Source organism: Mustela erminea, chromosome 14, assembly GCF_009829155.1.
Source record: "Mustela erminea isolate mMusErm1 chromosome 14, mMusErm1.Pri, whole genome shotgun sequence".
NCBI lineage: Eukaryota > Metazoa > Chordata > Mammalia > Carnivora > Mustelidae > Mustela > Mustela erminea.
Window position 1 is genome coordinate 40856835 of NC_045627.1, and position 23620 is coordinate 40880454.

At 37.1% G+C, this 23620-nt stretch overlaps 1 protein-coding gene across 9 annotated transcripts in view; it reads left to right on the forward strand.

The window, feature by feature from the left end:
- SAMD8 (sterile alpha motif domain containing 8) overlaps nt 1-23620 on the forward strand; it is a 46275-nt gene that overhangs the window by 16985 nt on the left and 5670 nt on the right. For 3 of the 9 annotated variants that reach the window (XM_032312505.1, XM_032312506.1, XM_032312507.1), the window contains 3 exons: nt 9235-9827; nt 20038-20133; nt 22124-22241. In XM_032312505.1, the coding sequence (XP_032168396.1) occupies nt 9235-9827; nt 20038-20133; nt 22124-22241 (807 nt within the window). Of the gene's footprint in view, nt 1-1028; nt 1082-9234; nt 9828-10167; nt 11238-17564; nt 18026-20037; nt 20134-22123; nt 22242-23620 lie in introns of those variants that run through there. The other 6 variants (XM_032312508.1, XM_032312510.1, XM_032312511.1 and 3 more) reach the window with 5 other exon arrangements.

Genomic DNA, 23620 nt, shown 5'->3' on the forward strand with positions numbered 1-23620 from the left:
CTTATGATAAGCTTTTCTCATTTTCTTAAGTATGGAGATAAGGTCATCATAGGAAATGTGCTGAGCTCTTTTACTCTCAGGCTGGTGAAATCTCCAGTATGAACTAAATTTGGAGAGAAAAGAAACATAAATAAACATAACATAAACATAAAATAAAGAAACATAAAAGAGGTGGGGTGCTGAAAAGTGCATTTTTTTATAGTTTTCAAAAATTTCTAACCAGAGTCCACCCATAAGATAAGATATCTTTTTTTCCACTTTATAAAGAACAATCAGCTCTTTTTGTTTATCTGTTATCTAGGACTTGAAACTGTTTGACTAATGCTTATTGATAGTGAGATTCTGCAGGAGTGGACTATTTATTCTCAGTGCCTTGATAGTAAAGTACTTCAATAATTAATTTCTTAATAGCTCATGATTTCAGAATAAACTTTAAAATTTTATCTCAAATTGGAATGTTTCCTTTATACATACTACTTAACATTTTGGATAAGTATGAGCTTTGCGTGCAGTGCTTTTTAATGTGAATCAAGCTTTAATGATATTAGTATGTAAACACCAGATTTTTTTTTTTAACATCAGATTTTTTGATACGGTTACTCCACTCCTAGAAATCTTTCTATTATTATTTTTTTAAGATTTTATTTATTTATTTGACAGAGAGAGATGCAACAAGAGAGGGAACACAGGCAGGGAGAGTGGAAGAAGGGGAAGCAGGCTTCCCGCTGAGCAAGGAGCCCATTGTGGGGCTTGATCCCAGGACCCTGGGATCATGACCTGAGCCAAAGGCAGACGCTTAATGACTGAGCCACCCAGGCGCCCCTGCACTGCTAGAAATCTTATGTCAGACTCTGCAGTACTATTTGTAACAGTAATAAAATTGTGAACAATCGCCAAAAATGTCTATTGTATAGCCATAGAATAGAATGTCCTTTTCAAAAGATAATTTAATAATATTAGGTCGGATTCTTGTAATAATGTTAAGTAAAATGAGACAGATTTATCTGCGGTATGATTTCTCTTTACAGAAAATTCTGTGTGAAAGAGGTATATAACAAATTACAAGCAATAGTTCTCAAAGGTAATTTTAAAATTTTATTTTAAATGTTCTTCAGTGACTATATTGGTTTTATGTATTTTCTCTTTTTATTATAGAAATATATTGTTATAAAAGATTTAAACAGTGCAGAAATTTGCAGACTAAAACCCATAAAAGTCTTCAGTCTCCTGCCTAGACAAATAAGGTCCAATTTATCAGCTTCTTCTTTTATGGATTTTGCTTTTGGTACCATAGCTAAGAAATCTTGACCTAACCTAAGATCAGAAGGACTTTCTCAGATGTTTTCTAGTTTTAGAGTTTATATTTGATCTGTGATCCATTTGGAGTTAATTTTTGTATGTGGTGAGAGATACGGATTTTTTTTTTTTTGCATATGGATATCCACTTTTTTCCAATACTATTTGATGAAGGCTGTTCTTCATTAAATTGCCTTTGCACATTTGTAGAAAATCAATTATCTGTGTAAGTCTGTTTCCAGATTTCCCATTCTGTTCCTTTTGTTTATCTTTATGCCACTACCACTTTGTCTTGATTTAATGTAGTATGATAGACGGAATTCTAAAATGACCTTTAATGACTGTTGTATAATAATGGAAGGGACCTGTAAGTATGATGGGCTATCAGTGCTGTAATTAGATTATGTTATATGGTGTAGTTGACTGAGAAACAGATTATTCTTGGTGGACCCGACTTAATCAGGCAAGCCCTTAACAGAAGGAATGTGCTTTTTCTGGAGAGATTCCAGGCACAAGGGGAATTCAGTACAGGAGAAGCTGATGGTTTTCAAAATTAGAAGAGGCCACATTGCAAGAAATGCAGGTGCCAATAAGTTTATGGTAATTTACTACATAGCAGTAGAAAATAATTATTGTATGATAATGAAATTAGCTGATTTTGGTTTTGGGGGGGGTTTTTTGTTTTTTGTTTTTTTTAGATTCATTTATTTGAGAGAGACAGAGAACCTGTGCATGCATCTACTCAGGAAGAGGGGCAGAGGGAGAGGGGGAGAGAGAGAGAGAGAATCTCAAGCAGATTGCTCACTGAGCAAAGCTGACTTGGGGCTCAATCTCATGACCTTGCGATCACGACTAGAGCTGAAATCAAGAGTCAGGCACTTAATAAGACTGAGCCACCCAGATGCCCCCAATTTTTTTCTTTTCTCAAAGCTGTTTTGTGTTATTCTGGATCTTTTGCATTTCCAAATGAGCTTTTGTGAAATCAGTTTATGAATATCTACAAAAATGCCAGGATTTTTATTGGAATTGCATTGACTCTATAGATCAAATTAAAGAAGAATTGACATCTTGTCGGGCTCTCTGCTCGGCAGGCAGCCTGCTTCCCTCTCTCTCTCTCTCTATCTCTCTCTCTCACTGTTTATTTGGATCTTTAATTTCTCTTAGTAATATTTTATAGGTTTTAGTGTACACATCTTTCCCATGTTTGGTCAGATTTATCCTTGAATATTTGATAGTTTTTGATGCTGTTATAAATGGTATTTTATAAATCTCAGTTTTTGATTTTTTATTACTAGTATATAGAAATACAGTTGATTTTTGTATGTTGATTTTATATGCAGCAATCTTGCTAAACTAACTTACTAGTTCGAGTCAGTTTTTTTGTGTATGTGTGAATTCCATTGAATTTCCTACATAAATAATCATATTGTTTGTAAATTCTGCAAATTGTGAATTTTATTTCTTACTTTCTAATCTGTATGGCTTTTGTTTCTTTTTCTTGCCTTGTTCTACTGAGCAGAATGTCCATTGCTTTATAGTAATAGTAAGGGTGGATAGTCTTGCCTGGTGACTGATAGTAGAGGAAAGCAGTATTTCATCATTAAGTACAATATTATCTATAGGTTTTTCAAAGGTGCCCTTTATCAAGTTGATGAAGCTTCTCTCTATTTTTCGTTTGGTGAGAGGTTTTTATTTTTTTTTTTTAAGATTTTATTTATTTATTTGACACAGAGAGAGAGATCACAAGAAGGCAGAGAGACAAACAGAGAGAGAGGGGGACATAGGCTCCCTGGTGAGCAGAGAGCCCGATGCGGGGCTTGATCCCAGGACCCTGAGATCATGACCTAACTTAAGCAGAGGCTTAACCCACTGAGCCACCCAGGTAGGTGCTCCTTGATGAGTTTTTATCAGTAATGAATATTGGATTTTGTCAAATGCTTTTTTAGTGTCCTTTTTTTTTTTTTTTTTAAAGACTGTATTTTTAAGTCATCTCTGCCCCCATTGTGGAGCTCTAACCATGACCATGAGATCCAGAGTCACATGTTCTTCCAACTGAGCCAGCTGGGCACCCCAACTTTTTAAGTGTCTTTTGAGATAACCTTGTAGTTTCCCTGTTTTAGCTTACTTATATGTGAATTATTTCAATTTTCAAGTGTTAAACTAACTTTGCATTCCTGGGATAAATACCACTTGGTTATGATGTATTAGTTCTTCTTTAAATATTGTTGGATTTGATTGCAGAAGATTTGTTTTAAATTTTTACATCTGTGTTTTTAAAGAATTATCAGGCTATAGTTTTATTTTCTTGGGCTGTTGCCTGACTTTGGTATCAGGGTGATACTGGCTTCATGGAATGAATTCAGAAATATTCTCTCCTTGGGGCACTTGAGTGACTCAGTCAGTTAAAAATCTGACTCTTGATTTTGGCTTATGTCATGATCTCAGGGTGGTAAGATCAATCCCCATGTTAGGATTCTCTTTCCCTCAACCTCTGCCACTTCCCCTTCCTCAAAGAAAGAAAGAAATATTGGTTCTCTTCTTTTTTGGAAGAAAGGAAAAAATGATCTTTTCTTGTGTTTCATTTTGAATAATTCCTGTTGTGTATCTTCAAGTTATTATTCTTCTTACAGATAAGAATCAGCTAGCTGTTAATTCCGTCCAGCATATTTTTCTTTTTTCTTTTTTAATTTTAATTTATATATTTGACAGAGAGAGAGAGAGAACACTAGCAGGGGGAGTGGGAAAGGGAGAAGCAGGCTTCCAGTGGAGCCTGACCTGGGCCTCGATCCCAGGACTCTGGCTGGGATCATGACCTGAGCTGAAGGCAGACGTTCAGTGACTGAGCCACCCATGCACCTAGCATATTTTTCATTACATATATTTTAATTTCATTTTTAGAAGGTTGAATTGAGTGTTCTTTGTGTCCATGTCTCTAACTTTTTGAACATAGGTAATAGAATTCTTATAACTTAGTTAATTTCTTTGCTAATTCTATTATCTGTATCAGTTTGGGGTCAATTTTGGCTGATTGTTGCTATTCATTGTAGGTGAATTTTCTTACTTTACGTGTCTGGTAGTCTTTGATTGGATGCCAGACATTATGGATTTTATCTATTGGGTACTGAATACTTTTGTACTCCTAATAATATTCTTGAGTTTTATTGTGGGAGATAGTTAAATTACTGGAAAACAATTTGATCCTTTTGGATCTTGCCTTTAAGATTTGTTTGGCTGGACCAGAGGCACATTCATTCTAATGCAGGGTTTCTCAATATCAACACTATAATATTTTGGATCAGTTTATTTTATGTAGTGAAGGGCTATATTGTGCTTTGTAAAATGTTTAACATCCCTAGCCTTTACCTTTTAGGTGCCCTCCCCCACCCCCCAGTCATGACAACCAAAAATGTTTCCAGAAATTGCCAGATGTGGGGAGGAGTGGCTAATAGCTCCCAGTTGAATAACTACTGCTTTAGGATTAATTTTGTCTCAATATTATGGCAAGATCTTCCTGTTTGCTTTACCCAATGCCCCATGGATTCTGAGTTTTGTGTTTTGTTTTTGTTTTTAAGATTTTATTTATTCATTTGACAGAGATCACAAGTAGGCAGAGAGGCAGGCAGAGAGAGAGATAGAGAGAGAGGAAAGCCAGCTCCCTGCTGAGCAAGAGAGCCTGATGTGGGGCTCAATCCCAGGACCCGAGATCATGACCTGAGCCGAAGGCAGAGGCTTAACCCACTGAGCCACCCAGGTGCCCCCTTGTTTTTGTTTTTGGTCTGGCTGTTTGGGGTAGGCACTTTTATCGGTCTTGTGTATATACTGTATGTTGTTCCTCCTAATCATTCTGGGTGGTTCTTTTTTCTGTACTGTTTTGTTTCCTCATGTATATGTGACGATCAGTATTCAGCTACAAGTCTGCAGATCTCCGAGGTCTGTTTTAGTCTTTTTGGGTTACTATAACAAAATGACTGTAGACTGAGTGTCTTAAACAAAACACAGTTCTGGAGGTTGAGAAGTCCAAGATCAAAGCGTAGAAGATTTGGTGTCTGATGAGGGCCTGCCTCCTGCTTCATAATCAGTCATCTTCTACCTCTGTCTTTAAATGATGGAAGGGGTGATGAACTCTCTGAGATATCTCTTATAAGGGAACTCATCCCATTTATGGGGGTTCTGCCTCATGGCCTAATCATCTCCTAATTGTGGGCTAGGATTTTAATATATGAATTTTGGGGAGACATTCAGTCCATAACAAGTTCTCTCTGTGCACCTTTCTCCTCTCCAGTATTCTGTTTCATGTACACTAGCCACCTAGATCTACCCAGACTGTCAGCTCCATCTCCTCAGCTCAGCAAGTCTGCCAGGCCTCACCCATTTGGGTCCTGTGCTACACATCACTTGGAAACTCTCAAGGCAGTAAGCTGGGGCAGTAGGGCTCACTTTGTTTTGCATCTCTCAGGGAACTTTTGATCTAATGCCCAGTGTCTTGAAGCTAGATTTTCACCCCCATATATTTTGTCTATTATTTGGTTGTTTGAGGTAGGAGAGTAAATTGTTCCCTCTTACTATATCTTGGTCAGAAACAGAGTCTCTTTAACTGATAATTTATTCATATTAATTATTGATTAAAGTTGAGAGTGTTCTGTGGTGCCTGGGTGGCTCAGTTGGTTAAGCGTCTGGCTCTTGATTTTGGCTCAAGTCATAATCTCAGGGTCTTGAGATAAAGTCCTGCATCAGGCTCTACACTGGCCTGGCACTTGTTTGGGATTCTCTCTTTCCCGCTCCCTCTGCCCCTCCCCCTCAAAAAAAAAAAAAAAGATGAAAATGGTCTTAAAATCTTATTAACCTAATTTCTTCATTTTTTTGATTTGTATGAAACTTACAGCTGCCATATGTTTGTTCAAAGTCTCCTGTTTCATGTAGTTTCTATGGCACAACATAAATATTAAATTGGCCCTAAAGCCTTTTATCATCTTTTTAATATACCTCTTTAGAGCAGGTTTCACAGTGTTACCTAAATATGGGTCTCTAACTATATGTAGTAGCATACAATTAAAGGACATGTCCTGACTTGATGAAGCACATTAGTGGAGTGTGTCATGTTTTTAGGGCATTGCCACAGCAGGCTCAAAGACTTCCAGAAGGCTTCCTTGTGTAACTCATATTTTCTAACAGCTAAAACACCAGTTTCAAAGCCTATTAGCCTGATTGAGGGTATAGAGAACTGGTGATATAAGATGGGAAAAAAAGCTATGAGAGAGAAGATCATTTTGAGCAATGTATGAGACAAAACCCTACTGAAGGATCATGCTACAAGGATGGGAGTGACTTGGAACCCATTGGTGGTAAGCTGTTTAAGAAAGGAGGAAGCCAGCAGAATAGAAAATAAAATGACAGAAGAAATCTGGCCTTTTTGTGTGTGGGATGAGCTTCCCAAATGTGCTACATTGTAACTGCTACAGAGTTTGTAGCATGTGCTTGTTGGATATTCAAAGATGAAGTAATTTATTCAGAGCATATCTTGGAAAAAAGATGCATGTAGTGGGTGGGATGAAACCATCTGGGTATATATATGAACTAAAATAGCAAAATGATATTTTAATGGAATTTTATATACATGTAATAACTTATTCTAAATAATATACATTAATGTGTATAAAATTCCATGTTAACCTGTATAAAATGTGTAATTCCTTGGCCTTAGGGATGGTGTTGTAGCTAAAAAGAGCTGAGTAAGAGAGAGTTCTTATAGCTCTATAGTATATAAGAATTAGCCTTTTAAAACGTACAGGTACTTAGAGGTGGATGTGCTGTTAAATTTCCTAAAACTGAAAAGCCGTTGTGGATTGATAATATGAAAAACTCTGTTTGGAAACAAAATATGATTTAAGGCTTCCAAAAGCTAGGGTACTGTTTTTTAGGAATTAAGGAATATTTAGTGAGTATTTCTTGCTGGCTGAATATTTCTGATGGTGTAAGTGGTGCTCATGTAGTTAAGTAACATTATGAGTCTTCATGGCAAGAGTTTGTGTGGATAGGGGAAGAATAGGACAGTAGCAGTTTTTACTTTTCTCAGCATAAATAAGCATAGAAAGTTTTTCATAGCCAAATATGCATGTTATAAGGAAATGATAAACACCAAAATCAAGAGTTATCCATCTGGGAAGGAAAGGAAGGGGATGATACCAGAGAGGGACATTCGCTTGTATTGATGTTTTGTTTTTGGCTTTTTAAAACAAACATTTAAAATATAGTTTAACATACATAGAGAAAAGTGTAGACCATAAGTATACAGCTTCTTGAATTTTTACAAAGTGAACATACCTATATACTGATACCCAGATTAAGAAACAGAGCATCTAGGGGCACCTCGGTGGCTCAGTTGGTTAAACCACTGCCTTCGGCTCAGGTCACAATCCTGGAGTCCTGGGATTGAGTCCCACATCAGGCTCCCAGCTCTGTGGGAAGTCTGCTTCTCCCTCTGACCTTCTCCCCTCTCATGCTTTCTCGCACTCTCTCAAATAAATAAATCTTTAAAAAAAAAAAAAAAAGGAAAGAAAGAAAGAAACAGAGCATCTGTTTAATTGGAATTATTGGAATTATTTTATATTTTTTCAAGCAGGGTAATGGGCACATGGGTATTTCTTGCATCTTTCTTTGCTGTTGTTGTCGTTGTTATGCTTTGAAGTTTGCCTACTGTGTTTTTTAAAGAATCATTTCAGAAGGAAAGAGGATCTTTAGAAATCTGGGAAATGCCAGAAAAACTCACATGCTTTAGTAATTGAGAAAAGTACTTTAGGGAAATAGGGTTTTTTTTAATGTAGGCCTTTGTCTCCTGTGTATCTTATAAACCTTATACAGATCCAAGTTACTGAAAGTTTTAAAATGGAAAAAGAATATAAAAAGAACTGTATGGATCAAAGTAGTAAAAATTATTAGTACTTTTTGAAACAGTACATTATTGGCCTTCTATAAGCCAACATAAAGTTTGGGTCTTCAAATTTGTGAGTACATCAAAATGACAGTTTTCTTTTAAAAATTTTGTCACTGAAATCTCAGTGGTAGTTTAAGAAGGAAATTGCTTAATCAGTTCTAAAATGGTATATTCAAGGTGTGGAAAGAAGGAACGGAGCTATTAAGATACTTAAAGATATTTATATCTGGGCACCTGGGTGGCTCAGTGGGTTAAGCCGCTGCCTTCGACTCAGGTCATGATCTCAGGGTCCTGGGATCGAGTCCCACATCTGGCTCTCTGCTAAGCAGGGAGCCTGCTTCCTCCTCTCTCTCTCTCTCTCTCTGCCTGCCTCTCTGTCTGCTTGTGATCTCTCTCTGTCAAATAAATAAATAAAATCTTTTAAAAAAAAAGATATTTATATCTCGTTTACAGGCTTTATATCTGTTGTAGAAATCGTTATTTTTATCGTAGATAGAAATATGTTTAAGGAGTTTCCTAAAACTAGTTATCTGTCTGCCTTTGTGTTTTATTTTTGTTTTTGTTTTCTCATTTTGGAGAAGTGGGAGATACTTAATCAGACATGAAGATTTCTGAAATTTGGTTTATTTTTATGTATTACATATCTTTATCTCATTTTATGAAAAGCATTAATACAGGATTTTTCTCAGTTATTCTCAACAGTAGGCTTTTTCTAATTAAGTTATGGTTGCTATGGTGTGGAAGGCCATTTGTAAAGTAACTTTTTGTAAAAATGTTTAGTCATTAGTCTTCCTTTTGCTGTGGGTTTATATGCATAAAATTATTAGAATGTTAATCTACTGAAAACCAATCACTGAGTAATTTTCATTCCTTTTATTCTCTTCTAGAAGTTAATAGATCAATGTAAATAAATTGTTGTTTCTGGTATGTTTGCATGTTTTTGGTCTTAACGGAGTTGTTAGGACACACTGAAGATTTTGTTTTGTTTTCCTATTTTCCCTGGACAGGCAGTGGAGGAAGAAATGGCTCTTCCTAATCACCTTTGCATTCGTCGCTGGACAACCAAGCATGTAGCTGTTTGGCTGAAGGATGAAGGCTTTTTTGAATATGTGGACATTTTATGTAATAAGCATCGACTTGATGGAATCACATTATTAACATTGACTGAATATGATCTCCGGTCTCCTCCTCTGGAGATCAAAATCTTAGGGGACATTAAAAGGTTAATGCTTTCAGTCCGAAAATTGCAGAAAATACATATTGATGTTTTAGAAGAAATGGGATACAACAGTGACAGTCCCATGGGTTCCATGACACCTTTCATTAGTGCTCTTCAGAGCGCAGACTGGCTCTGTAATGGGGAGCCTTCACATGACTGTGATGGACCCATCACTGATTTGAATTCTGATCAGTACCAATACATGAATGGTAAAAGCAAACATTCTATTCGAAGATTGGACCCAGAGTACTGGAAGACCATATTGAGTTGTATATATGTTTTTATAGTATTTGGGTTTACGTCTTTCATTATGGTTATAGTCCACGAGCGAGTGCCTGATATGCAGACCTACCCACCACTCCCAGATATCTTCTTAGACAGGTAAGTTTTATTTCTAGTTGCCAAGTTTGTAGAAAGTTGCTATAACACGGTGATAATAATGTATTTATAATAATTGTGTTTTTTATTATTATTTTGGTTGATGCACACTTTGTTTGCTTTATCTGGTAATATATGCAGATATACTTTGAAATTGCCTTTTTGTCCTGGAGTAAGTTAGACATTAAGCCTGTGTGAGTGGGACAGGGCACTGCTTTTTTTTTTTTTTTTTTTTTTTGTAGCTACATCATAGCTTGTTGGGCACTTGAGATTATAAAAGGGTTTCATGGAATGTTGTCTGTAATAAATGAAATTTGGTTACCTTTTTTTTTATGATGAACAGGGTTCAGCTTTTCCAGAAATAGGGGGAGGACTCCTATATTACCACATAAATTGGAATTACCACAAATAGTACTGAAAAATACTGATTCATTGATAGTATCTTGTTTTTATGAAATGCTGAGTGAATAATAAAGAATATAGTATATGCATATGAAAAATAAGAATAGAACAAATTTCGAAACTGTTAGCTTTTATGTTTGTGATTTTTAAAGCTTTTATAGTTTGTAGAGCTTTCTTGTTTGTTTTTATAAACCGTTTTACCTTTCTGAAACTACCTTGTAGTATGTGTTTTTTAAAATGAAATGAATCAGTGTATCCATACTACAATGTCAGAATGACATACATACCACATTTTGTTTCTCTCAAACCCTGACTAAAAATATAGTAAAGAGGTTTTTGTTTGTTTAAGTGGAAAGCCTACAAAGATAGGGCAGATAAGAGAGGAAAAAACAGTCATACATTTTTGGAAGTTTGAAAATAGATGTTTGAGTGGCAACTAACAGACCTAAAATAACTTAATTCTTAAACAGCAGTTAGGAAAACAGAACCAACCCAGTCTGTGTTGCAGATTTCTCAAAGTTCTGGATATTGCAGGTAAAAGGGTAGTGCTAAATACGAAGAATCTAGGGAAACTGTTAAGAAGCTGTTAGATCCCTATATCTCCTCCTCTATTCCCTACAGTTTTCCCAACTATAAACAAAAGAACCTAAGGAAGTAAGGAAGAAAGCTATGTGGATATCTGGGGATAGAGTATTCTGGGCAGAGAAAACAAGGTGCAAAAAATCTTGAATTGTTAGTATCCTTAGCATGTTCAAGAAACAGCAAGTGAGAGATGGAGAGAACTGTTGGAGATGAAGTCTGAGAGGAGACAGGAATCTAGATTGTATAGTGACTTGTAGACTGTTTTCTGGACTTTAGCTTTCATTCTGAATGAAAAGGGAAGCCATTAGAAAGTTTTTAGGAGAAGAGTACAGTGATCTAACTTCCATTTTAAAAGGTACCTATGAGGCGCCTGGGTGACTCAGTCGTAGGCTTCTGCCTTCAGCTCGGGTCGTGATCCCAGGGTCCTGGGATCAAGCCCCGAATCAGGCTCCCTGCTCTGCAGGAAGCTTGCTTTTCCCTTTCCCACTCCCCCCTGCTTGTGTTCCTTCTCCGCTGTGTATCTCTCTGTTAAATAAAGAAATAAAATCTTTAAAAATAAATAAATAAAAGGTAACTATGGTTGTTGTTTTGAGAATAGCCTAGGTGTGGGTGTGGGAAAGCAGGGATTAAATTAATTGAATTCATCTAGACAGAAATGAGGTGAATTGGATGAGAATAATAGTGGGAGAGATGGTGTGAAAGAGTCAAGTTCTATTCATATATTTAGAAAGCACTGTGACAAGATTTGCTGGTGGATTTGTATGTAAGGTGTAAGAAAAAGAAAAAAGTCAAGGATTACTCTTGAGATTTTTGACCTGAGCATCTGGGTTGGAGTTGCCCTTTACAGAGATGGGAAGACTATGGAAGAAGCTGATTTGGAGAGAAAAAATAAGGATTTGGTTTTGGACATGTCAAATTTGAGATATCTTTTACACAAGATCAGATGTGACATAAGAGACAGAAAGATGAAGGTAAAGCCATGATGTGAGATAAAGTATTCTAGGGAATGAGTTTGGAAGAGGAAAGAAGATTAAAGATGGAGCCCAAGAGGGGAGCCTGGGTGGCTCGGTGGGTTAAGGCCACTGCCTTCAGCTCGGGTCATGATCTCAGGGTCCTGGGATCGAGCCCCACATCGGGCTCTCTGCTCAGCAGGGAGCCTGCTTCCTCCTCTGTCTCTGCCTGCTTCTCTGCCTACTTGTGATCTCTGTCTGTCCAATAAATAAAATCTTTAAAAAAAAAAAAAGATGGAGCCCAAGAACAGTGTAATGGAAGTCTTAGAAGTAAGGCAAAACCCGCAAAGACAACTGAAAATGTTAGGGCAGAAAAAAAGTAGTATTCTGGAAGCAAACTTAAAAAAAAAAAAAATAGAGAGAGTAAGAGGGCAGGAATAATTAATAGTTAACTGTGTCAAGATCTGCTGAGGGATCAAGTAAAGTGGATAATTGATGACTGGATTTAGCAAAGTGTTGGTCATCTGTGACCTTTACAAGAGTCAGTAGGAACAAAAGCTAATTGTTAGGATTCAGAAGAGAATAGGAGACTTTCTGGAACTTAACTAAAGATATATCTCCACAAATATGAAACAACATATGTACAGATTTATTCATGTGACATTATTTGTAGTAATTGTAAATATTGGAAATTTAAATGCTTATCCATGGAAAACTGATCGAATATACTATGGTATGTCTATGTAGCAGAGTACTATTTAATCAAAGAAGAGTGAGGAAGATTTCTAAGAACTGATATGAACTGGTTTTAAGTGTGGGGCAAGGAAAGTATAAAATGAGTAAAACGGCTCTTGTTCCATAAACCATGGGGCATAAAACCAATGAAAGCATGTCAAAAGAGTGTACGAGTCAGGTTGAAGGGGCTTGCACTGAGCAAACTGGAACAATTGGAACATCAAAAACATAATTATGATAATGATTCTAATATATTGAGTAAGAGAGTCTGTGAATCCATAGTGATAAAAAATGGTGGGGTGAGAGGAGATATTCTTCAAGAATAATATGAATAAATGTAGATGGCCTATTTTGCAATATCCAACCTGTTATTTGATTCAGGCAAGTCATCAGTTGATGCTAAAATCATTAGGTGAAAGGTCAAGGATGTTCACATAGTCTGAAAATATCTCACGTATTAATTATAGGGAGAATAAGGTACCTTGATGATGGCATGATCTAACATGCATCGTTTTAATCAAATGAACAAATACAGCCTTGCTGTGGGACAGAGTGACATTATGTGCATTGGATGTGATGTTCATCATCTATAATCTTGCCCCTCCCAAAATATAACCTGAATCTAATCATGAGGAATTTATCAGACAAATCCAGAACATGGAATAGTTCTGAGGCTGAGGTTCTATATAGACTATATAACCAAGGCATAGTGGGAGCAAGGAGGAAGACTGGCCTGGAAAAAAATGAGGATCTTATTTTTAAAGTTCACAGTTCAGTGGTTTTTTTTATATTTACAATTGTGCAACCATCACCACTAATTCCAGGACATTTTCATCACCCCAGAGAGAAATCCCTGTCCATTATCAGTCCCATTCCATTCCCTCCTCCCTCCATTCCCTGGCAACCACTAATCTATTTTCTGTATCTGTGGATTTGTCTGTTCTGGACATTTCGTGTAACTGGAATTACAAAAGAAAAGGTGGCCTTCTCTTATGATTGGCTTCTTTGTTTTTTTGTTTTGTTTTTAAACATTTTTTTGAAAGATTTTATTTATTTATTTGACAGAGAGAGGTCACAAGTAGGCAGAGAGTCAGGCCAAGAGAGGAGAGAAAGCCGGCTCCCTGCCAAGCAGAGAGCCCGATGCGGGGCTTGATCCCAGTACCCTGAGATCATGACCTGAGCTGAAGGCAGAGGCTTAACCTGCTGAGCCACCCAGGGGCCCCTGATTGGCTTCTTTGATTTAGCATAATGTCTTTAAGATTCATCCATACAGTAATATGTATCAGTACTTCGTTCCTCTTTATTACAGAATAATACTCCATTGTATGGATATACTACATTTGTTTATCTGTTCATCAGTTGATGAATGGTTGTCATTTTTTGGTTACTATGAATAATGTTGCTTATGAACATGTATGTACAAAATTTTGTTTAGACGTATATGTGATTTTCAGTTTGCAATGGGGATTTGAAGACAAATTTTGCCTTTTTGTAGTGCCTCCTACTACAAATCTTTATGCTCTTAAGCATGTAAGCTTTATTCTTAGGAGAATGGTAGCAGGTAGTGTCAGTGTTCTTCCTTATGTACTTTCAGATCTCTTTTTCATTTTCTTGCACACGGATACTCCCAACATCCAGCAAATGTGTCTCTGTTGAAGAGCTGCTTCTGAGCTCTTGAACACGTTTTATATGTTTGGAAAGAGAGGTAAACATGCTTAGGACTTTATATCCCACCAGCAACAGCCCTTAGCCAATGACTGATGAGATTGGGTATACATATTTTGTTTCTCTTCACTCTAATTGGAACAACTTTTTGGTCAGACCTATACTGTCTTTCAAATTCCACACAGGATTGAGCCATATTTAACCCTTGCCATAGTTACTCCACAAGGCTTTGTTTTATGTCTCACCCTTGCCTTGCTTACTTGCCTTCCTGATCTCATTTCCTCACTACACTTAGGTTTCTCTTGGGAACACTCTTGTTCACTTTCACACTGATCTTTGTTTCAAAGTCTGCATCTAAAGCTTATGTCAACAATCCCAAGAACCTTAGCACATCATAAATAGAAATTTAGAAGAAGAAAGGGATGCCTCTATAGGCAGGCCCACTTAACAGCAGTGAGAGGGGTTAGCTGGTAGCCATAATAACAAGGGAAGAACCAGAAGCACTCAAAAGCAAACATAACTAAAGGAAAAACTACTCTAGTCTGGAGCTTAGCCTTCATTCCTCCGTAGTCCCTGAAGTCATTCCCACGTTCAGTGCAATAATCAGTGTTCACAATCATGACTAAATTGCCAAAGAAAGTTAAATTTTTATCCGGAAAAAAGAGGCATATCCATGTGTAATGCATTTTAGAAAACTTTGCATCAAAATAAATATGAGGGGGCGCCTGGGTGGCTCAGTGGGTTAAAGCCTCTGCCTTTGGCGCAGGTCATGATCCCAGGGTCCTGGGATCGAGCCCCGCATCAGGCTCTCTGCTCAGCAGGGAGTCTGCTTCCCTTCCCCTCTCTCTGGCTGCCTCTCTGCCTACCTGTGATCTCTGTCTGTCAAATAAATAAATAAAATCTTTAAAAAATAAATAAAATAAATAAATATGAGATATTGAATAAACATTTCCTTACAACACGTCACTAAAATGAGAGTAAAAGGAGATAAGGGGGAACCCTACAATCCCATGAAGGCAAAAACAGTGATAATGCTGAAAGTTTGGAAAGTAGAACGCTGAGTCTCTATTGTAAAATTGGGGATGGAGACTAGCAGTGTCCAAGAGGTGAGTTTATTTGTATTTCAGAGCTCCAGAAAAACTCTTAAAACAGGTGGCGCCAGGCATCTTTCATAACCATGTACAGATAAATATGGGAGAATTGGTTGAAAAGCAACTTTCAAAGCTTTTAGACCTCTATTCCAACAGAAGATAGGTGGAATATTCTCCAGACCAGTTAAATGTGAGGGACTCTGGGATACCATGCCCAGATGGTGTTTTCAGTATGTTTTCAAGGTGGTTACTATAAATTTATATACTGATCACTGAGACTTCCAGCTCCCATCCTTAAGTAGCCAGACTTCCCATCCCTACTCCTACTCGGAGCCAGTTCTCTAAGCAGAAAACAGATTTCTCTCCTTAGAAAACCTGCACAGGAGAAGAGGACTCTAGATATTGTGGTAGGGGAGATATCTCTATCTCCTCAACCAGACCTCTGCTCTATCACTCTGCAGTGAAACTCACAACATGACAAGCCCAGTCCATGCATACAGAGCATCAAATTTTTATTTTTTTAGTACTTCACTGTCAAGTATGAATGGTCAGTCAAGAATGACCAGACATTTAAGTAAAACAGAACAATGCAAACCGGAAAAAAGCAAAGTAGGAAATACAAAATGGGGAGCAGAAGAACACTTCAAAAAAAAATAAGCATGTTCTCACAGATAAGAGATGTTGCATTTTACGAGACAGTAACAGTAGGCTATAAAAAGAAATTCAGAGGAAAGAAAAGCTTTTGGAAAATAAAAAATGAAAGTAGAAATTTAAAATCCAGTAGACTAGTTGGAACACAGATTTGAAGAAATTGCCCAGTATGTAGAACAAATGAAAAGTAGTGGAGAGGTCAGTCAGTGGAGCATGCCACTCTTGAACTTGGAGTTGTGGGTTTGAGGCCCCCCATTGGGCGTAGAGATTACTTTAAAAAAAAAAAAAAAGAGGAGAAAAGGTAAGATCATCCAGTTGACCCAATAGCAGACAAAAACGAGGAGAAAAGGTAAGATCATCCAGTTGACCCAATAGCAGACAAAAACAGTAAACAAAAAACATAGAGAAAAAGGGAAGATTATTTAGGATGTAAGGAAATTACCCAAATTCAAAGGATGTGGCTTTCCAGATTGAAAGGGCCCACTGAGCACTCAGTACAAGAAATGGAGAATTTCAAAACACTGGATTTAGGCTGAAAATCCTAAAAGCTTCTTAAGAGACCGATCAAGTAACATACAAAGATTAGAAATCCAGATAGAATCAAACTTCTTTGCAAGTGTGGAAGCTAGAAAACGAGAGCAGTTATCTTTAACTTTCTAAGAGAAAATAAGGTCTAACGTAGAATTCTCTGTCCAGGCAAACTACCAGTTAATTATAAGGCTAGAACCAAGGAAATTTTTAAGTTTGTAAGTCTTTAAATATTGCAAACTTTCCAACCCCACATCTAACTAAAATTGCTAAAATGAAAAAAAAAATGTATAATAACCTGATGAGAATTTAGAGCACCTCCTACTCTGCAGAACGACAGAACTGCTTTTAAAACTGTTTGACAGTTTCTTAAAAAGCTAAACATACCCTTAACATAGGACAAAACAGTTTCACTGCTAAGTGTTTGCCTAAGAGAAATGAAGACGTATGTTCATACAAAGATGTATAGTGGTCTTTATTCAAAACCACCCAAAACGGGATATATCCAAATATCCATCATATATCCAAAATATACATCCACCAGTGAATGGATAAAGAAATCATATAAAGAGTGGATAAAGACTTACACATGAAATAACATGGGTAAATCTGAAATATATTATGACAAGTGAAAATAGCCAGATACAAAAGGTATGTAGATAAATACTGTGCGATTCCATTTATATGCCATTCTAGGAAAGGTAAACCTATATAGGACAGAAATCAGTTGAGTGGTTGCCCCATGGCTAGAAATGAGAGAGGGGATTGATTATAAAGGGGCACAGGGGAGCTTTTTGGAGTGATGAAAATATTATATCTTTATTGTGGTGGCGGTTATATGACTGAATATGTTTGTCAAAACTCATTGAACTGTACACCCAACAGATTATTCTCTTCTGGTTGTTAATTAAGCCTCAGTAAAATTAACATTAAAAACAAGTTAAGGGGGTGCCTGTGTGGCTCAGTCATTTGAGCATCCTGACTGTTGGCTTCTGCTTATGTCATGATCTCAGGGTTGTTTGGGAACACTGCATGAGGCTCTAAACTGGGTGCAGAGCCTGCTTAAGATTCTCTCTCTGCCCACCCCTTAAAAACAACAACAACAACCAAGTTTATCCTTCGCCTATGTTTCTTAGAAAATGACTGGAGGATATACATCATCAAGACTGAGGAGTAAATTGAAAAAGAGGAGAACATGGATTCAGGAGCCAAAGAATCTAATACAGAAAAGGTGAATTTCCAAGATGAAGGTCAAGTTTTATTTCAAAAAAGAGCCATACAGGAGGACTAGAAAATGCAACCATACTAAATTGGGGGGGGGGGGGAGCTCCAGAAGAAATATCCCCAAAATAAAAAAATTGAAATTGATAGAATAGTTTGAAGATGAATGGTGATAGGCATATAAGAAACAGAGCAAACAAAAAAAAAAGCTGTATTTTAGCTCTGGAGAGTTCTAAGAATTTCTGCTATAAGAAAGGGATTATTCTTTACTGACTCAGCTGTAAATGATATTTACAAACTTACGTTAAGTAAAAGCCAAAATTTATTTATTTATTTTTTTAAAGATTTGTATTTATTTATTTGACAGACAGAGATCACAAGTAGGCAGAGTCAGACAGAGAGAAGGGAAGAGAAGCAGGCTCCCTGCTGAGCAGAGAGCCCATGTGGGGCTCCATCCCAGGACCCTGGGATCACGACCTGAGCCGAAGGCAGAGGCTTTAACCCACTGAGTTACCTGGGCGCCCCGCAAAATTTATTTTTAAAAAAATTGTGCAACAATATTGAGAATAGGGAAGAGAAAATGGGAGTGGGTGGTAGGAGGGGGGCTAACTAAAATATACAATGCTAAATAAGACATGAGGGTGAAAGTGATTACCTCTGGGGAGCAAGAATTAGGTAGGGGGTGGGACAGAAAACTTAATTTCATCCTAAACATTGTAAAACTGTTTTACATACATATTTATATATATATATATGTATACACACACACACACACACATATTTTTGGACATGCATGTATATGTATAGGTACAAATACGGTTTTTTAAAATGTTCATTTTAAATGTTTATATGGTTAAAAGTCACTTAAAGGAATCTTTCTTTTAAAGATGTATTTTTTGAGGGGGGAGGAGCAGAGGGAGAAAGAGAGAAAATCTCAAGCAAACTCCATGTTAATTAAGCACAGAGCCCGATACCATGACCATGACCCGAGTTGAAACCAAGAGTCAGATGCTCAACTGACTGAGCCACCAAGGCACCTCAGGAATCTTTATTTTATCTGAAAATTTCTGATATGTGATACAATACAATACAATACATGATACAGTACAATATATGATGCAATACAATATGATACAATAACCCATTCCCCAGTAATGCCAGATAAATAAGGCCGTAATAGATTAAAAATACAGAAGAGGGGATGCCTGGGTGGCTCAGTTGGTTAAGCAGCTGCCTTCAGCTCAGGTCATGATCCCAGCATCCTGGGATCGAGTCCCACATCGGGCTCCTTGCTCCGCAGGGAGCCTGCTTCTCCCTCTGACTCTGCCTGCCACTCTGTCTGCCTGTGCTCGCTCTCGCTTGCTCTCTCTCTGACAAATAAATAAATAAAATCTTAAAAAAAAAAAAAGAAGAGAAGTCTTTTTTCTGAGGTAACAAATAAAAGGTAAGTCCCTGACTAAAGATGATTGACTCTCCTCACTAACTCTGAATAAGGTTTGCAATAGACTATTAATATCTTTCATTCAGATTTCATGTTTTCTTTTTAATAAATACCTTTATTTTCTTATAAAATGAACACATTATTGTACAAGAATTCCTAGTGGAAATGTACAAAGAATAAAAATAAGACAATCCTACCAGATGACCTGTTTGCACTAACTCATTTTCACATTTACCCTATTCCTTCCTGTGTCGTCTTTTTCTCCTCCTCCTCCTTCTCTTATTATATATGTTTTTATTTATTAAGATTTTATTTTTAAGTAATCTCTATACCCAGTCTGGGGCTCAGACTTAAAACCCTGAGATCAAGAATCGCATGTTCAACTGCCTGAGCCTGCCAGGTGCCCTCTCTCTTTCTTTTTAAATTTAGAAATGTGACATATACTTCACTAATGAATAATCACGGGAGCTGTGGATTTGGTGAAGAAAGAGAAATCAATTGAAAAGAGAGAAGAAAATAGGGATATAAAACAAAGGAGGGCACAGAGAAATAAAGGAGTAAAACAAAACAAAAACTCTATTGCCTCTAAAACAAAACCAAATTTGTTCTAAGAAAAAAAAAAAGAGTCAAGTTCAAGCCCTGATTCTTCAGTTAGCACATCATGCATGATGCAATTCTGTATCCAGGTCAACATGCTACAGAGAAGAAGAAAAGGGTTTTTAACCTCTTCGCAGAGAACCATTAATTGGGAATCACAGACAGCAAAGAGGTTTTGGTAAATGGAATACTTCATGAAACAGGTTTTCCCCCCCAGTTTCTTTGAATACCATCTCCTAAAAGAGATAAAAGTTACTAGGAAGCAATGAGAAGAGTATCTTATTGCAAAGGGTGTCAATTACATACATACACTTCTTGTCAGTCCAAAATGTAATTTTTTTCTGTTCCAGTGTTCCTAGAATCCCATGGGCCTTTGCCATGACAGAAGTATGTGGCATGATTTTGTGCTATATTTGGCTCCTGGTTCTTCTTCTTCACAAACACAGGTACCTCAGTTATGCCATTAAAAGACAAAATATTTCGACTGTCTTGGATAAAGTTCATCAAACCTTGTTTCTCCCTTTGAAGTTTCCTTGTTAATTTCCTTTAGTTGTTATGGAAAATGTTTCGGGTTTGATCAACAAAAAAGTCACTGTGAGGTAATATCTACATATTTAGTTGTATTCTGAATATATTCTGCAGGCAAAGATCAGAGATGGTGATGTTCAGCCATGAGCCACCAACCGCTGATAGTCTAGCTGTAACTTTCTTTGAAAAAAAAATCAGAAATGTTTTTGTGGAAGAATAGAAACTCCTCCAAGGACAGTCTTTGGTCATGGACAGTGTTTGGATGAAAGAAATTCTCTGCTTGGAGGAGGCCTATTAGAAAAGAGATTATTTTGAATACCCTGTACATCTAGTCAGTGTGGTTTGCTTAAGATGATACAGGAAATTGCTGAATAGGGAAAGGGCTTCTTTGGCACTTTCACTAAGAAATATAAAGGAGAGAATTTTTTTTATTAAAATGAAGTGTAAGGGGAAGCTTCTTTTCTACTTTAATGCAGGGAAATTACTTGATTAAGTAAAAAAAATAAGGCATAATGAAAAAATTTTACAAACTATGTAGTTTATAGATCTGGTTTCCATTGTCTGTGAACACTGATGAAGAACAGGGACACTTTATTGAATTTTTTATCCTCTCCTCCTCACCAGGAAGGATCTGAGGTAAACCAGTGATGGGCTTTAGGTCCCAAGCAGCAGTTATTTCATTGCTTTGACGGTGAAAAGAAAGGTTGATCATTGCTATTGTCATACTGGTAGGCTATCATTTGCTTCGTTTCCATTTTCCAGCAATATTTTTTAACTCTGGATTGCTTAAAAACAGAGGTGGCTTAAAAACGTGTAGTATCACTGCTGCTTTGTGGTTTAGCTTTGGCTCACAAGACCCTATGAATTTGAATTTTCCATTCTTCTAAACAAGAAAGAATTTACCATATAGGAAATTTTGGTAGGCTTAGCAAAGCACAGCAGTGGCCAGTTAATTGCAAGTTTTGGTGTTTAATTGGTCAAAGAAAGTGTTCCTCTCCAATGTTTGGCCTTTGTACTGCTTTCATTAGAATCACCTCGCTTTTGTTAAAATGTGGTTTCTAGGTTCCATCCCACATGTACACACTAAAATTTGAGATCTCTTGTGTTCATTGCTTCCTTGAGGGTGAGAAGAGCATTTTGAAAACATGTAAATCATAGTCCCTGTGTTTAAGATTATTATAGTCTGTTTTGGTTTGGACATTTTAAAAAATAATATGACAGCACAAGTGAAATCACAGTGCAGTTCAAAATTTTTGCTAGGTATACTTAATATAAAACTTAGTATTTAAAAAACTTAGTATTTTTATACTTTAAGTTTTAAAAAGTTAGAGAATGTTTAAGATAGCTACTATCAGTAACCAATTTACAATTTTATTATTCAGCAAAAATTCCCTAAAATCCTATTTAATTTTACCTTTCATAAAGTAAATAATTAAAGAACAATATATGAATAACAGCATTAACTTTAAGCCAAGAGTCAGGGTAGGTACTAGTCCTTCTTTTCCTGGATAGTTCCTTTACTTTCTCTTAGCCATATCTTCTTATCAATGAAATGATGCTCTTAGGTGAGCACTGTCTAACATGGCAGATACTAGCCACAGGTGGCTACTTAAATTAATGAAAATGAAATGAAGTCAAAATTTACCTCCTTGGTAAAGGAGTGCTCAAGAGCCACATGTAGATAACCTTATTGGGCAGTGCAGTTATAGAACATTTCTGTCATTACAGAAAGTTCTATTAGACAGTGATACTTCAGATCTAAGATTCTTTAAGATTTCTGTCTTCTTCAAAGAATCTAGTTCTGGTAGTTTTCCTGCCTGCTCTCCCTTTAAGTAAACATTTGATTCCTGGAGATTTTTGGTTTGCTTTCTTCTGATCTTTCTCTCTTTTTGGTCACTCTGTTCACAGGTCAATACTTCTCCGAAGGCTCTGTAGTCTGATGGGCACGGTATTCTTGCTTCGCTGCTTTACCATGTTTGTGACCTCCCTCTCCGTGCCAGGACAGCACCTGCAGTGTACTGGAAAGGTAGCCTGCTACCTTCTTTATCATTCTTGCTTATTCTTGGGTTGATGGCACCATATTTGTAACAGGGCTAAAACTTTGCTTTTAGTGTTAAAATGCTTTTTAGGGGTGCATGCGTGGATCATTTGGCTAAGTGTCCAACTCTTGATTTCAGCTCATGTTATGATCTCAAGGCTGTGAGTTTGAGCCCCCAGCATCAGCTTATGCTGGCCATGGAGCCTGCTTAAGATTGTCTCTCTCTCTCTCTCTCTCTCTGCCTGTCTCTCCTTTCTAAAGAATAAATAAATAAATAAATAGATAGATAAAATGTTTGAAATGTCCTTTTTAGCATTTTTAATATCTGTAATAAACCTCTAGAAATAATTTGGTAGAATCCTTAAGCCAGAATCTACCTCCTTTTTACATATATCCATTGATACTGGTTCTTTGCTGTGGAGCTATGGAAAACAAGTTTCTTTCAATTATCATTTTCCCTTTCCCACCATCATGAGCATCTTTAGTTCCTCATATTGATGTGGAAATGTTCAGGTTCAGAGCAGAGAAAGAATTCTTGAGACACTTCGCTGCAAAAAGGTGGTTTTATTAAAGCACAGGGACAGGACCCATGAGCGGAGAGATCTGCACTGGGGTTGTCACAGTTGACTGATTGATTATAACTTTCAAACTGAGAAGGGCTTAGGGACTAGCGTTAAGTCTCTAGGGAATTGTGGAAACAAGGTTTCCAGGGCCTTGAGGGGGCTAGCTATTGTTAGGACAAGGTCATTTATTACTGTCTAGTAAAACCTTAGTCATGACACCCTTCAGATGTATGTCAGGGGTCCATTATCTTGGAGGATGGCTACTGCCATATCTTGGGGGATAGAGATAAAGGAAGTTTCCAAAGGATTTTTTTTTTTTTTAAATTTATTTGACAGAGATCACAAGTAGGCAGAGAGGCAGGCAGAGAGAGAGGCAGTGGGGAATCAGGCTCTTCACTGAGCAGAGAGCCCGATGCAGGGCTCTATCCCGGGACCCTGGGATCATGACCTAAGCCGAAGGCAGAGGCTTTAACCCACTGAGCCACCCAGGTGCCCCTCCGAAGGAATTTTTATATGTTAAAGGAGACTTATAGGATCTTGGAGGTCAGGATAATGTTAAGATAAAATTGCCTTTTGCCCTTAGCAAAGTATTAACATCGAGGCCCCTGAGTTCCTAGAGGAGGGTCACTCTGCATGGCTCAAGGACTTGTCTGTCAGTGGGCTGTAAGTTGTAAGGAAATTTAATTTTTTTCTTTTGCCTTTGTTCTCCATATAAATATAACATGACATGTATTAAATATAACATGATGTCCTTATCACTTCTTTTTAAAAAGTTTTCCATTTGACTATATTCCGCTTAAAGTA